General features: G+C 36.2%; 1 protein-coding gene across 9 annotated transcripts in view; it reads left to right on the top strand.

The window, feature by feature from the left end:
- The window catches only part of LOC145684174 (uncharacterized), a 190,888-nt gene that overhangs the window by 12,572 nt on the left and 161,961 nt on the right, over positions 1 to 16,355 (top strand). For 7 of the 9 annotated variants that reach the window (XR_014131247.1, XM_081756171.1, XM_081756169.1 and 4 more), the window contains 3 exons: positions 1,192 to 1,353; positions 5,003 to 5,209; positions 9,715 to 9,893. Coding sequence is in view for 6 of the 9 variants with exons in the window: in XM_081756171.1 (XP_081612297.1) it covers positions 1,192 to 1,353; positions 5,003 to 5,209; positions 9,715 to 9,856 (511 nt within the window). In the remaining 3 variants the exon portion in view is untranslated. Of the gene's footprint in view, positions 1 to 1,191; positions 1,354 to 5,002; positions 5,210 to 9,714; positions 9,894 to 14,519; positions 14,589 to 15,464; positions 15,529 to 16,355 lie in introns of all 9 variants that reach the window. The other 2 variants (XR_014131248.1, XR_014131249.1) reach the window with 2 other exon arrangements.

The raw sequence follows: 16,355 nt of genomic DNA on the forward strand, positions 1-16,355 counted from the left end.
CACACAAGTGGAATAAACGAATGATTACACGCTGTTCTTGTAATGAAAAGATTGCTATTTTACGAGTATGGTAAATATCAAAAATAGTCATCACTTTCGCTGCTGCCGCTGGAGTATTATGTGCCATCTCTGTCATGCATTGACAACAAGTGCTCGCGTATTTTAAAACAAACTTCATATTTCTATTTGTCACCAGTCCTGAGAAAAAAAGGTGTTATAACTTGAATGCACGTCGTAGTATTACAGTTTCAACAATGTATACATTGCCGAAGCTGTAACATTATTATTTATTAAAAGTAATTTGCTTTCATCATATTTTATTTTTCAGAAATAAATATTTAATTAATGTTCCTATTATGTTCCTTAAATCACTCTCATGAAAATATCGATAAGGATCAGTTTACTTTTTTTTTCTTTCTTTTTGACATTTTTGTGGTTTCATTTTTTCTCTCCTATCGTCTCTTGAAATTAAAAGCAAGGGACATTTTCATAGACTTGAAAAAGAAATTGGTAAAACGAAACCATTAAAATTTTAGTTCACTTCGAAGAAAAGAACAGAGTACTTCACCATTGTAAATCAATGGGCTTTTTTTTCTTCAAAAAAAAAAAAATCAAACCTGCACCAATCCAGTCCGATCAGGTTTTTGTTACCAAGTTTCATGGTCTACGCAAAGGTCTCTTTCCCACGAATTTATGTACTAAAACTCTGTGCACTTCGTGTTTATGGTGGACAAATACCATGTGAGTAGGTTTTCTCGGGGTTCTTCCGTTTCCTCTCGTAACCCTTCGTGAGTTATTTCTTCGGGAACTTAGTTGTTTCGAATTGTTTAATTTGAGTATCCATGTATTCAAATTATGACCATTAATTTTTTTTTTATGGACTGATTTTTTCATATTTTTTTTTTTCTGTCTGGTGTTGGGGGCAGTGACTCAATGTTAGAACATGCGAAGGACCCCCAAGTGAGTTTGTAGTGAAGAACATTGTGTTCGAAGGTTTTTTCAAGATCCTCCCGTTTATTTCTTATTTTCATCAGTGTCTCCTGTAGCTTCAGTGCATAATCCTAGGACGTTAAAGTAAAAAGTAATCCCAATTTGTCTCATAGTGATTCACTTTCGTTATCACCTCAGGACATAGTCGGGGAACAAAAACGTAGAAATTAATTTCTTTTTTCTTTGCATTTTTCATTACAGCTGTCCTTTTTGTGATCGTCGGTTCGCTGGTGTTGCTCAAATGGAAAGCCACAAAAAGAGACATTCCTCAAAAGTTCGCTTTGAATGTGACCGATGTAGTTTGAAATTTCATTCAGAGGAAGGTTTCAACATCCATTCGAAAGACCACAAAAGTGAGAAAGAGTAAGTCTGTTAAAATGTTATTTTTTGGAAATTGTGTTCGTATTTCATTTGTGAACAGTGTTATTATGTTGCTTAGAGTACTATAGGATGCGTCGGTGAATAAGTCAATTTTGCAAAGCTGTTTCTTTTTTCGTTTGGGAACACTCCAATGAATTCAACTACCGTCTGCTAAATATTTTAGCGAGATTCTTCATCAGATAGAGACTGAAAGATCTTGAATGAATAAAATACTGTAGACAGATAAATGAGAACATATCACAATCCAAAGTTGAGATTTTCACTCAAATATTACGTCGAACTAAGCTCTTTAGAATCACTTTGAGCAACATTTATTAACAATAGTTTGTCCTTTACTTCCATCATGTTCCTGTTCAATTTCCCCATAATATTTCGAATAACACCAGGTTCTTCATCTTTAGTATGACAGTTGTTTTATTCCATAATTTGCAAGCAATAAATTACATTTTAGTTGCTTACAAGGATGAAAACGTAACTTGACTGGACCGGGACTCGAACCAGGGATCTCCGGCATACCGTGCCGATTCGTTAACCACTACACCACCCAGTCCGCTTCCCAGAACAGTCAAACACCCTCTCACTCTTCAGTCGATGTTCTCCACTCAGACCACATGGCTTGTACCACAGCCTAGCTGCTGTGCTTGGACAATACTGTGTCCATGTATGACACCTTATGACGGTTGTGATTTAACTAATGGAAGGAGGAAACAGCCGATTTTCTACCCACCAGATCCTCTATGGATATCGGTATGCCAGAGATCCCGGGTTCCAGTCTCAGTCGTGTTAAATCACTTTTTCACTCTTTGTAAGTTATTGAATTCACACCTACAGAGGATTTGGTGTGTAAAAATAAGTTTAAATCGGTTGTTCCCTCCTTTCGTTAAAATACATTTTAGTTGTTTCAACTTCTGATGGATTTTGTTTAATTTTATAAACACTGATAGTTAAATATTTCTTCAATATCGTAACCATAATCACGTGTCAAAACAAAGATAGAGTGAACCTGTTACGTAACAGATAAAAAGGTGCACCTGTTTTTAACTTATATTCTAATTGTTAAATTCATGTTTTAGGTCCACAAAAAGTATCAGTTTTTTACTATTTCGATTTCGGACGATTTTTTAATTAAAAACACCATAGTGGCCATATTGGTGTATTCTAGAAATTAATACTGCCAAATTCAATCATGAATATTGTCACTATTTTTGACATTTGGTGATCTTTGTTAATTCTGTTAAGTATTTTAAAAGAAATGTAATATTGCGTCTTCCTATCTGATGGAGAATTTAATGAAATAAAGCAGTGGGGCAGAAGAGAACTAGGGGATTATTTTCCACTTTACTTCGCCCCATCTGAGACTATGGTTTGCTGAATATGCGTAAGTCAATTTTTTTCTGAATCTTTGTTGTATTTCCCACACTCTGCCTTTCGTTTCTTATGTCTAGCCCAATTAGAGCCTAACCCACTAATATTTGAAAGTAACTAATTGAAATTAGTAATTTTTCTAAAAGTCGGCCTGCACCAACGGTCTTATCTTGCAGAATGGGCTTAGTAACCAAAAGGTGAAGAAAATATTTTCACAGTTAGAAGGCACCTCTCGAATCAAGTATAGCTTATATATATATATATATAAGAGAACAAATCATACAGTTTTAATTTTTATTCGGTTGACCACCACTGAAATAGAATTTCTCATGTTTTCTGTATTATAGTATTGTTTGCTTGCTTCGGATTTCCTTTGTTCCAGTGATGTGTTCATGAGTATGTTGTACACACTAAAATGATACACTATTTTCACTTTTGCTATATACTTTATCAGATAAGGAAAGGAAAAGTAGAGAAAAGAAATTGATGATGGTATAATTATATGTATCAGTGTCCTAACTCTAGTAGCAACAACTCGGAGTAGTATGCATTAGTTGGACGAGTGAGCAACTACATTCCTTATATGAAAGTTCTCGTTTAAAATAACATTTCACGAAAAATTGCCGCCATTATGGTGTTTGTCGGACATTATGAGAACTGAAAGTATCATTATTAGCAGATCATGAGCCCTCTCGTCATCTCAGAGAAGAAACGGTAAGAAGTGGCTATACTGTAAGTTCGTACGAGTTTTAAAAATATCTTTTTCTACCGCTATATATACATATACATATATATACAGGGTGATTCTTTATAGGGTTTACAACTTCAATCAGGTATAATTCTTTATTGGAACCACATACAGACTCGGTTTATATGTCATTATACTCCAAAATACTTCAAGTTTGACTCATGTAGTGAGTAGTTGCGTAGTTGACCACACGCGGTGCCACCGGCCAGTCGTTGAAAATGGAGGCTTTCACTGCTGCGGAAAGAACTAAGTGCGTGTTTTAGTTTGAAGAAACGAAGTCGGCAACGAGTGTACAGTGTACGAGTTGTCAGCTTCGCACACAATACGGCATGGAACCATCCAGCAGACCAACAGTGTACAAATGGCACCAGACATTTGTTGAAACAGGTTGTTCTGTGCGACACACAAAGGCTCCAGGGCGCTCACCCGTGACTGATGATGTGGTGTAAGCAGTTAGGGAGAGTTTTGTCCGCAGTCTTCGAAAATCTATACGACGTGCCTCACAAGAAACTGGTAACCCTGAGACCACTGTTTGGCGTGTATTGCGTAGACGTTTCTCCATGAAGCCATACAGACTGTCCTTGGTTCAAGCACTGAGTGAAGTGGATGAACATACCCGGCATGAATTCTGTGTTACCATGTTATATCGTATTAGTGGTGATGAGTCATTCTTGAACAATTTGGTATTCAGTGACGAATTAACTTTTCACCTTTCTGACCGAGTCAACACACACAATTGTCGCATTTGGGCACGGAAAATCCACATGTGCACGTGGAGCTGGTTCGTGACAGCCCCAAAGTGAACGTATTTTGAACTGTTTCCAAAGTAAAGGTGTATGGACCATTCTTCTTTGCTGAGAGCACCATCTTCGGCATCGCCTATCTTGATATGCTCCAGAACTTCCTTGTTCCACAGTTAAATGAAGATAACCATGATGGCCGCTTATGGTGGCAACAAGATGGTGCCCCACCGCACTACCTGATAGACATAAAGGAATTTCTTCATCAGCGTTTCCCAGATAGGTGGATAGGTACTGATGGACCAATTGCCTGGCCGCCACGGTCTCTAAATTACGCGCCACTTGACTTCTTTCCATGGGGGTTTGTGAAAGATAAGATGTACACCTCTCCCCTACCTGATAATGTTAATGAACTGAAACATCACATCACTATAGCCATCGCGGACGTTAGTCCCGAAATGCTGGTTACTGTTTGGCAGGAAATCGACTTTCGTTGGGATGTGTCCAAGATGAACGCAGGTGCACATATTGAGCCATAATGGATTTCTTACAAAAAACTTGAAGTGTTTTGCAGTATAATGACATATAAACCAAGGAATTATAACTGATTGAAGTTGTAAACCCTATAAAGAATCACCCTGTATATAGCATAATCCATATTGTATTATTATATTTCATAGTTTTTTTTTTTTCTTTCTTCAAGATTGGGACACAGTTTTGTTTGCAAATATATTGCCGTATTATGTTGAAGGTATGGAAATAAGAACTTTCTTTTTAGATTTACAGCAGAGTTTAAGTTGGAGGTGGTGGATTATGCTGATAAACATGGAAATATGGCAGCGGAGAGGTCTTTTGGTGTTCCTGCATCGTTCGTTAGGTACTGGAGAACTCGAAAACGATGGTTCCAGACTGGAAGGCGAGTGAGTCAGGGAATAAAAAGAGATAAACTTTTCCAGATACTGGACATGGATCGCGAAAGCGTAAAGTAAGTTCCAAGGGGGAAAAAATGTATCTGATAAAATCATGAACCTGTGCTAGCACAATAAAAAATATAAAAGACATACTTTGTAGCGCCATAAAAATTTGTTTTTTCACGATTTTCTCCAAAACTGCGCATGAGAATTTATGCTAAAGCACGTCATTTTGTTCGCTTCAATGTAATCTATCGATTAACCCTCGCACTACCTAGTATTTTTTGTAACACGGACTACCAAAGTAGCGGGGGTCATTTTGTTAAGATTAAATATACCTCGCAAAAGAAATAAATAAGAAATTCTCACAAAAAATAGAGAGACTGAAGTAAGAATACACGGAATAAGACTAACAGCTATTGATTATACTGCCATCTAGGAGTGACTAAATGTCAGTCACATCTACCGGGAACGGGGGGAGGGGGGTTACTTTGTGCTCACGAACTAAAAATAGCAAATTTAAGACACACACTAACGTGAAACTCTCAAAATGAACAGTACACGTAATACGACTAACCGCCAAATTCAGAAAAGGCGGGATAAAGCTATTATTATACTGCCATCTAAGAGACACTACTAAATGTCAGTCGCATCTCCTATCAGCAAGGGAGGTTCCTTTGTGCTCACCAACTTAAAATATCGAAATTATGAGACACACTAACGTTCAGTTTGTACCACCACAGTAAGGTATACGCTTAACCCTTAGTTGGTAACATCCAAAAAATAAGCTATAACAGTAATATCCGCCTCAGAGACGGTCACACACAATTGAGACGTTTGAAGCCAAAGTGGTGTAAGTCAGTTTCCAATAAGGTTTAGTTACACCCAGAGAATTCATTTTACGTAACAAAATCCATTAACTGAATAGTGAAGCACGTCTTAATTCACTTGTGTATGTACCCATGAGTTCAATACAACATGCGTCACCGCTGAGAATCTATTTCTAAGCATATATCTTGTACAATTTTATCAACACATATTTGTATCTCAATAGAATATGCCTTCTGACAATTAGAAATGATCTTATTAAAACACACTGATGCTGGAGGATTCCTTCTTTTCCTTCGTTCACGAGAATCTGTATCATCAAACCTAAGAGCCGCCAGCAAAACTTTACATCTTTTCAGAGACATAGTTGCACGAAAAGCATGAAGTCCAGTGCAATCAGTTGAAAAAAGTGACACCAAGTTTTCAAGCACTGATTTGAAAATCTTAGCGTGAAATAATTAAAATCTATTTCTGGGTTGCTGACATGACCTGTTGTGGATAAATGATCTTGTTCAGGAACATACAAATCATCGGATCTGTAATCATAATCAGTTTCTGATTACAGCCATCTGTAATTGTTCTATAGCCATTTGTAGTATAGCCCTACTCCTTTGTGGTATACCTTTTCTACTTGACATCTTAAAACATTGATTTTCGAAACGAAAGAAAATACACAAATATTAATAGTTGTCAGTATAAAGTAATATCCGTCACTTAGACGGACAAAATATATTACCTTTACAGTAATATCCGCTTGCGAGACGGCGTAGAATAACTTTATACACTTCAAAGTTTGCAACGATGAGCTAGACACGCGACCACCGGCACAAAACATCATAGTCAACCCACAACTAAAGCATAGGTGAACTATCAGATTAAACCGTGAATATGCGTGCCAACTCTGAACAAAAAAATATTGTGTATCCGCCTGGGAGACGGATATTACCAACTAAGGGTTAAGCTAAACATATATATAGGGATAAGACAAAAAAAATCTAAAAATACTTCATACAGGACACGTAGGTTTGGCCCTCCACTGTACAACACGTGTTGCTGTTGCCGATCGTTGCTTGTTTTCAATGTGTCATGTGGACCTTCCTCTTCCGTTAGCAGTAACCAGTTCACCTGTGAGTGTCGTGGTGTGAAAGTGGTGCGGTAAAATGGGCGACCTGACAGACTTCTAAAGAAGCATGATCGTTGGTGACCGTCTGGTTGGAGCTTCAGCGGCAACAGTGGCGAATATTGTGGAGGTATCGAAAGGCACTGTTACGAGGGCATACACAATTCATGGGCAAACGACGTCTGCAAAGCACAACAGTGGTCGAAGGACAATCCTGTCAGATAGGGACCGGAGGGCATTAAAACGGATTGTAGCAGCTAAAAAGAAGACCACTGGAATGAAAATTACGTCTGAACTCAATTCCGGCCTACAGAACCTGGTTTCATCGAAAACAGTGCGACGGGAACTTCATAAAATGAAAATTCATGGCAGGGTTGCTATCGCCAAACCCCTGGTCACAGCAGTAAATGCGAAGAGGCGTATCCAGTGGTACAAAGACCAAAAGGCGTGGACTCATGAGCAGATTAAACACGTAATTGTGGTCCTATGAATCGACCTTCACCTTGTTTCCAACAACCGGTCGTGTTTACGTATGGAGAACACCGTCGCAGGCCTATGATACAAACTGTCTACTCCCAACTGTAAAGCATGGGGGTGGTTCTGTCACAGTATGGGCAGTGATATCGTGATTTTCTGCAGGTCCCATCATAGCCCTGCATGGAATGATGAATGCTAAGGTGTATGGGGCCATTTTGGGGGACCAGGTTTTACCCATGGCCCAAACATTGTTCCCTGATGGTGATGGCATCTACCAAGATGATTTGGCATCCTGTCACGCTGCAAAAACAGTGAAATCATGGTTTGAGGAGCATGACCAGGAGCTATCACACCTCCTTGGGTCACACAATCACCAGATCTGATCATCATTGAGCCATTGAGTCTGAGTTAGAAAGGCATGTTCGGTCTCGTTACCCTCCACCAGCATCCCTTAAGGAAATGGAGCATGTTTTGGAGACACAATGGTACAAAATTCCACACAGCACGATTCAAAAGCTGTATACGTCCATTGCACGTCGGATCCAAGCTGTTTTGGACGCAAAAGAAAGCCCCATACCATACTAGGTATGATTTTCCAACTTTTGCAAACGTTTTAGATTTTTTTGTCCAACCTCTGTATATATATATTTACAGTTTTTGAAAGGACGATTAGAAGAGTAATTAAAAAAAAAACAAAAAACACTGTGGTGGGTGAGCACAAAGTACCCTCTCCCCGTTGGTACTGCGAGGGTTAATATATGTTTTATCTTTGGAAAACAATATAGTTAAACATTAATTATAGTTAAAGAGTTAAGCGTAATTTAGGGCTATTTGTTATTAACTGTACTGTGTACTGTCATCTTGCTAGTGTCGTAATGAAAACCTTGATGAAGGCATACTTCAGGATCAGTTTTATCTTCATAAGTGGCATAGTTAAGAGCCTGCCTTACTAAAAATAACACAAAATTTACAATTTTTCTTTTGTTTGTTTCTCATAAGTGAAAGGATATAATAAAATGCAACTTACCACAATCATAGATAATGTTGCGCTACAACAGAAAATATGAACCTGAAGAATTTTCAGTGTTGCCATCCATAGAAATTACAGTGTTGCCAGAATAACAATTTCCCTAAAACCTAAGTTAAGGCAGCAACTAGAGGAACGAACTCAACTGCATTTGATTACGTATCATGTTGTTTTAGTTTCCTGTGAACTACTTTTTAAATAATAATTTTATTTAGTTTGTAATAAACAAAATAGTTTTAACATACAGTTATTAAAACTAAATAATAATGCTATTTAAAAAGTAGTACACAGCAAACCAAAACAACACAATACGTAACCAAGTGCAGTTGAGATCGTTCTTCTAGTCGCTGCCTTAACTTAGATTTTAGGGATATCGTTATTCTGGCAACACTGTAATTTCTATGGATGGCAACACTGAAAATTCTTCAGGTTCATATTTTCTGTTGTAAAAATAACATTATTTATGATAAATTATTTACATATCATTATCTTCTTTCACTTATGATTAAGCAAGCAAAAGAAAAATGGTAAATTTTGCATTATTTTTAGTAAGGCAGGCTCTTAACGTACAGCATCAGTTTTTAGGCGGTCAAAAAAGATTCGGTTTTCTCGTCTTTCTCGAAAATTAGTAATTCCGCTTGGTAAGATCTATCGATTGATACATGTTTCAACTTTTTTTCCCGTTAAATGCCAATAATATTCCAGAATTAAAACACACGATTGTTGCAGAATTTACTTGCAAATTTTAACTGTTTTAATAGTAGTCTTGGCCAGACACTTCACATATTCTTTCTTTGAATTTGTCTGGAGATACTCTATATAAAGAGGAGCAACAGGTAACAGAAATGATACAGTTTCAAGCTTTTTAAAACTCCATCGTACATTGACTGTAGTGATAGAAATACATAAACATATGACAGTGTTTATTGTTTCATGAATTTCAGTGTGTTTACCCTTTTCTGCTTAAAAATACTGATAACGGAAGACTGCCCCTGCTTGGTGCATGTTGCCAGTGGAACTTCTCTTATGCACCAGTCATGGTGGCCAATATCTTTAAAATGATAATAAAAACCTAATCTTACACTGATTTATTTGAAACCGTACTATTTAATGTTCTACTTGTCTAGTTTCAGAGTCAAGGTACCAGAAGGCTATCAACCAACCAGTACTAAATGTTTCTACTGTGATCTCTGCCGAAAAGAGTTCGCTGATGAAGCTGCATTGACGGCGCATTACCAAAAACATTTCAAAACGTCAAGCACAACATAAGCACTCGTCAGTTACTGTACAGAGTACGTTACAAGAGGTGGGTGTGTTTTAATTCTTTCTGTGAATTTCATACCGGCAAGTGATATGAATTTCTTCTTTAATGCGTACATGTTTGTTTAAAATTTATGAAGTTCAAAATGGTTGATTAATTGCTCAATTTCAGGGTTTCGTGTGTGTGTGTGTGTGTGTGTGTTGAAAGTTACAAGACATTTCATATAATCTTACGTAAAGTGGTGAGTGTTCATGTTAGGAATATTACTGATAGATGGTATAGGGATGCTATAGACTTAACGTATTGTTAAAATTCTGTGAAGATGTATGTTCTGTGAAGAGTACTAAATACTACAGTATCAACTGAAAATTGAGTCTCTTCTGTCAGTTCTCGGTCAACCTAAATTCGGGTTTGCTTTCTCACGAAATATTGCAAAATCATCATCATAGGTATTCTGCCCTTCTTGGCAGCTCATTTCCGCAGTTGAGAAGCTTCCATGCTCCACGGTCCTCCGCTAACCTCTTCCGTCTTCACGTATGATCTTTCTGCTGTTATATCGTCTATTAATTGTATCTTCCTTCACCCCCTCCCTCTCTTTCTTACCACCATACCCTTCAGCACGTCCATAATGATACAATTTATTTTTAGGCAATGCCCTAACCAGTTTTTCTTCCTCTTCTTAATAAGATTTAAAAGTATTCTTTTCTCCCCCATCATTTCTAACACTCTCTCATTCCTTTTCTGCTCGACCGGACTAATTCTCTTCATTCTTCTCCACACCCACACTTCGAAAGCTTCCATCGTTTTTCATCATTTTTGCATAGTATCCACGTTTTCAACCCATACAGTACAACACTCAACACGAATCATTTTATGAGTTTTCTTCTCAACTCTTTATTCAAGGTTCCACAGGGTAGTCTTTTCTTCCTCCTAAAGGCTTCTTTCACCAGTCCTATCCTTGCTTTTATTTCACGTTCACACTTCGATCGACAACTAGTCACCTGTTTCTATTTTCTCCCCTCCCACTGTTATATTTGACACTGACCATTTCGTTCCAATCATCATTTAGTTTCATCCCATATTCTTTACAGCTCTTCCTCAAGTTTTCTAACAGCCTATTAATTTTCTTTTCAAATTCTGCAACAAGCGCCATATCATCTGTAAATCTCATACGTCTAATTATTCTATCTCCTACTGAAATTCCGTCTTCATCATTTAGACTTTTTTTTTAACATATTAAATGATGTTGGTGAGAGACAGCATCCTTATCGAAGTTTCCTTCCAATTGCACCTTCCTCTGCAAGTTCCTTCCTTTTCCTAACACTTACTTGTTGATTCATATATAAGTTTCTTATGAGTCTTCGATCTTTCCATTCGGGGCCGCGCTGGCTCAGTGGTAGAGCGTTCACCTCTGGTGCTTGGGGTCCCGAGTTCAAACCCTGCACCCGCCAAGTGAACTTTGTGGTGGACAAACACCGTGTGCGTGGGTTTTCTCGGGGTTCTCCCGTTTCCTCCTACTTTGTTCATTCCACCATTTTACTCACATCACATCATCACCGTCTCCATTAGCCTAACCGGCATAACCGTGGGACGTAAATCTCAAAAATTTCATTTCATTTTCGATCTTTCCATTCCAACCCTATCTTCTTTAGAACTCCAATAACAATTCCCAGTTCACTCGGCCAAAAGATATTGCAAAAGATATAGATAAAACGAATTGAAGAGGATATAAAACTGATAATTGAATGATTAAGAGGTTTTAATTTTGTTAACTGTTCTCATAACGTGTATGAAGGCTGTGCTAGAGATACAAAGCAAAAAATCTAAGACTTTCAGAAAAGGTTAATACGAATAGTCACTTACATTGTGTTCATGTTGTAGTTGAAGTCAACCTGAGTGTCTCCGCCTCTCCTCGATTTGTGTAAATATAAATGAATAGCAATTCTAGAACTTAAGTGTAGACTTGAAGTATGGTTGATTGATTGTAGATGGTCCTTTTACATGAAACGGCAGAATGCAATCCGCACGCTTTTCCTCGTCTAGAAACTTCAGGTGTATGTCTGATAGAATAAAAATAAGTTTTAAGCTTGTCTTAATAATCCTGATTAGATTTTGCAAACAACTCTGACGTAATCCATTCAATTCAGATAGTTGGCGTTTTGTACTCAAGCCAGCCGTAAATTATTTACACAAATTGACAAGATAAAAAGTTTAAATATTCATAATTTAGAATAATTTCGGGGTTTTTAAAAATTGATATACCACAAACTTAACTTTGCATTCAATCCAGTCTTCTTTTCTTTAGAATTTAATTTCTTTTCTGTATTTCGGCCCTCTTCATGCCCTTGCATTCCATCTTGAAGTATATTAGCTCGAATATAACAAACGTTGCATTTTGTTATTGTTTAGCTCCTTGTTCCGTGAAAGAAAATAGCTCCTAGTGTTCCAAATAAACGCATACTTTTTTCTTTTCTACACTGTGGTTTTCATTAGAGAGGACGGATTTTTTTAATAAATAAGTAAAAACTGGAAACCGGTTATTAGGGGAAAAAAAACATTACTGTTTTCTCCAGAACAGGTTCGTTTTTCACTGAAACCGGTTTTGACAAAAAAAACTGAACCGGTTTTAAAACTGACCCCGGGTTTTGATAGAAAACCGAACCAGTTTTGACAGAAAAACAACTGCTTTTGAAAGAAGACCGAAACCGGTCGTTGATAGAAAACCAAACTGGTTTTAGAAAAAAATATTTTTTTGAAAACTTTCAAAAGAATTCTCGGTTTTTGTAAAAACCGAAAAACAAAATTTTGTGACCACCATCAGCTTTTATATTCGATCCTTCTTTTGGAAGTTAAGGTTTTTCTCATGGACTATTTTTTGTACATTAAATTCGTTACTACTTATCAGTAAAGACCGGATCTTTAGGCACTAAAAACACGGAAAATAGGGAGACAAATAGACACTTATGATTCAGAAATAGGCATTAAATAGGCACTGGTCTTAACTCAAATTAATGAAGATAACCATTCAATGACACCAGCGCCGTAACTTGAAGCTTCTCCTGGGAAGGAAAGCATTAATATTTGTGCCCTTCTAGAAAAGTATGAAGATGGGCCCCCTAGAAAAATATGAAGTTTGCCTCCTTCCTAGGATTTAAAACGTTAATAAACATTTTTTATTGCTTTTAGGGGACCCAGTTGGCTCTTTACTGATGCGGGGCCATATTATATTTATACTTCATCGTAAGGTAATGTATTTTGTACAAACGATGGAACAGGAGCAGCACCTGCAATTATTTACTGTTTATTTGGAAATAGTATGGTGGGTGTATTACACGCTTCACTAGTTAAATTGAGGGGACAATAGACACAACTTAAAGCCTTAAGAAATATTTTTGTTTATATAGTGGACTTACTCCATGCTTCATCTATACATTCATGTCCAAATCACATCAAATGGAGTAAAAAAAAAAAAAAAGTTTTATCTTAATGTGGCCCCCATCGAATGGCGAGGATTTTAAATGGAGTCAAATATCCCCTACCCCACAAGTTGCAGCACAGAGTGACACACAAATACTGAAATAAAATGATAAGTAGTGTTAAGGCGATTTAGCAACATTCCTGATTGTTGTTGATAGAGAAAATATTATTTTAGAGAAAGAAGCGTGAAATTATTTTTGTGAATACTTACTAAACAAATTATTTATAGCAGTTTGTCAGTTTACACAGCTATGTAAAGTGTCTGCGGACCTTGTTACTACACACACCAGTCCAAAATTTTATAGCACTTTATCACTACACGCAAGAAAGAAACTGTTACTCACCTTCAAGCAAATAGATAAATTACTGTGCATTTTAATTCAATACATTTTGGCAATCCGCCACAAGATACCTTCTACCGCGATTACACAGGATAGCAAGGTATGTTTTCAAGTTGTCAGATATTAAATTACGGTATGTCTTCAATCGAACAACATTTTGTCTTGGGTTCGAAGCACATATATATATATATATATATATATATATATATATATACACCATTTTCCACGACAGACAAACACTACCAAATTAAAATAAGGCCTTAAAGAACTTGTGCTATTTTGTTTGTGCATCTCTGGTATCTAACGCTTTCACAAAGAAAAAAATGGGAGGGGGCAGTCTAAATTACATCCAACCATTCGTAGCTGTGATGTTCGTTTCATATGTTGAGATGAAGCTGGGCCTTGATCTGAGCATAAGTTAGTTTCTGTTATTTTTAAATTTCTTGGAACCGATAGAAACATAAGTCCTGATTTGAAGAAAATGCAAGGATTGGCACTTAAAATAATCAATATAGAGTGAAACAGGCAAAATACATTATATTTATATTGAATCTCCTCCAAATAAACGTTAGTATGATCAATTTTATGATATCTTCCATATTACGAAAGAGGCATTTTGCCTAACGTCCGGTCTCTACTTATCTCTCTCTCAAATTTAGCAGTTTTATGGTAAAAGTTATTTCCTTATGTACCGTGACTTCTGAACGTATGTACTTACCACTTCAATTAATTTTAAAATTATTCTTGTCACTTTTATTGTTTGAATATTTCCTTTCCTTTTCCTCACTTTTATTTCGACTTCTTCAGTGCTTCATGCATTAATTTTTCATGTAATTTTCGTTTCAAAACTTAGCTGTCCCAGAGGACCGAAATATAGAGAAAAATTAAATCTTAAAGAAAAGAAGACTGAATTGAACACAAGGTAAGTTGTTAATTTCACGTTAAAAAGTTGAAGTATGCAGATCCCATAATCGGGCAAAAATCGTTATTAGTTTGAAAACGGACTTTAGGTAATATTCTGGTCTTGTAGTGAAGTTGATTTTTGAGATCAGCTATATGATTAGTAGTTTTTGGGATATTCACTTCCAGAGTTCATTTCCCCACACTGTCAGCAGCCTATATCTTTGTTTCTGTGAATGGAATCATCTCCAAAGCTTTGTAAACATCCTGTATGTGTTTATGTTTTGATAATTACTGTTGTAGAGAAATATATTTTTAAGTTTATATATGTATCTGCTAGCTAAAATGCCAGTTCTTTACATGGAAAAAATAAGTTGTTGTAAAGTATTTCAACCCCCTTCCTCCGCTTAGGATGTGCATGGGAAATAAATATTGACTTAATGACATCGCCAATGTCACTATTCATCTCATGGATTGGACACTAATTTCAGTCGTTTTCGATTATTTTTACATTTCATCTCTTCCCGCCGCACCCGACACAGTGGGGGGAAGTGAACATGAACCCTATGTCAGGGGACTTTTGAGACACCCTGTATATATATATATATATATATATATATATATATATATATATATATATATATATATATAATATCATATCATGTGTGTTTGTTTGTATCAGCTTAACTCTGAAACACCTGCAACAATTTCAATCTAACTTGGTACGCATGCGACATACAATAATAATAATAATAATAATAATAATAATAATAATAATAATAATAATAATAATAATAATAATAATAATAATAATAATAATAATAATAATAATAATATGAAAGTAAACGATGCATGTAAAAATATTCGAAAACCATCTATATTAATGTCGAATCCATAGTTTTCAGAGTCGCTGAGATAAACGTTGTCATTCCCGATGTCGTTTAAATTCCAGTTCATTGGAGGTAAGTAGGGGTGAAAAATAAGATGTCCAAAATGAACGTGATTAGGGTTGACGTAATTTTTGGGGTCGCTAAGCCGATTGGTGACAGTCTCGATGACAATTAAGCCCTCAGTTGATCAATGACGGACATGTTATTGCACTGTTTTGTTTTCTTTCTTTAATTTTGTGCATAAACATTATTCTTCCCTTGCGAAGTCTTGGTATTTCAAGTAGTCAGTTTTAAGTATAGAGATATTTAGTAGTCTTTTGGCTCTAGCCTAATGTTTTCTTATGCTGCTGATATTGAGCAGGAGTAAAATAGTCTTAGGTTTGGATATTTATTACACAACGGTCAGTTGACAGCGTTTAATATGTTCTTACCGAAAAAATTAGCGTGAAAATGCCGAATGTTAGCTGTCTGCTGCTGTTACGATATATACACTATCAGTAAACACAAACTTGTTTAGTTTATATACTTAGTACTTGATATACTTAATAAAATATAACTGTAGCAAAATTCAAAGTTAGTGTAAGTTTACAATATTTCATCGCAGTTATGTTAAAATGTATAGATTTTATGAGTATCATTCTATCTATTCCCGACTGAAATGTATGACACTGTAATGCCTTCTAATTGTAGAGAAAGTTGTGTTTTTTATACATATAACCCAATTTAGTGAAATCCGTTCCGTATATGTTAAAGAAAATTTACGGTATTACAGTCACTTAAGTAGAGATTTTTTTTTTTTTTTTTTTTTTTTTTAACGAATGTCACTGTGTTTATCTGCCATTGAAACATTTGGGAGCTACAATAGAACGAGAAGGCAAATCCATAAAATCTCCAGTTAC

Source organism: Thermobia domestica, chromosome 4 (assembly GCF_964235325.1).
Source record: "Thermobia domestica chromosome 4, izTheDome1.hap1.1, whole genome shotgun sequence".
Taxonomy (NCBI): domain Eukaryota; kingdom Metazoa; phylum Arthropoda; class Insecta; order Zygentoma; family Lepismatidae; genus Thermobia; species Thermobia domestica.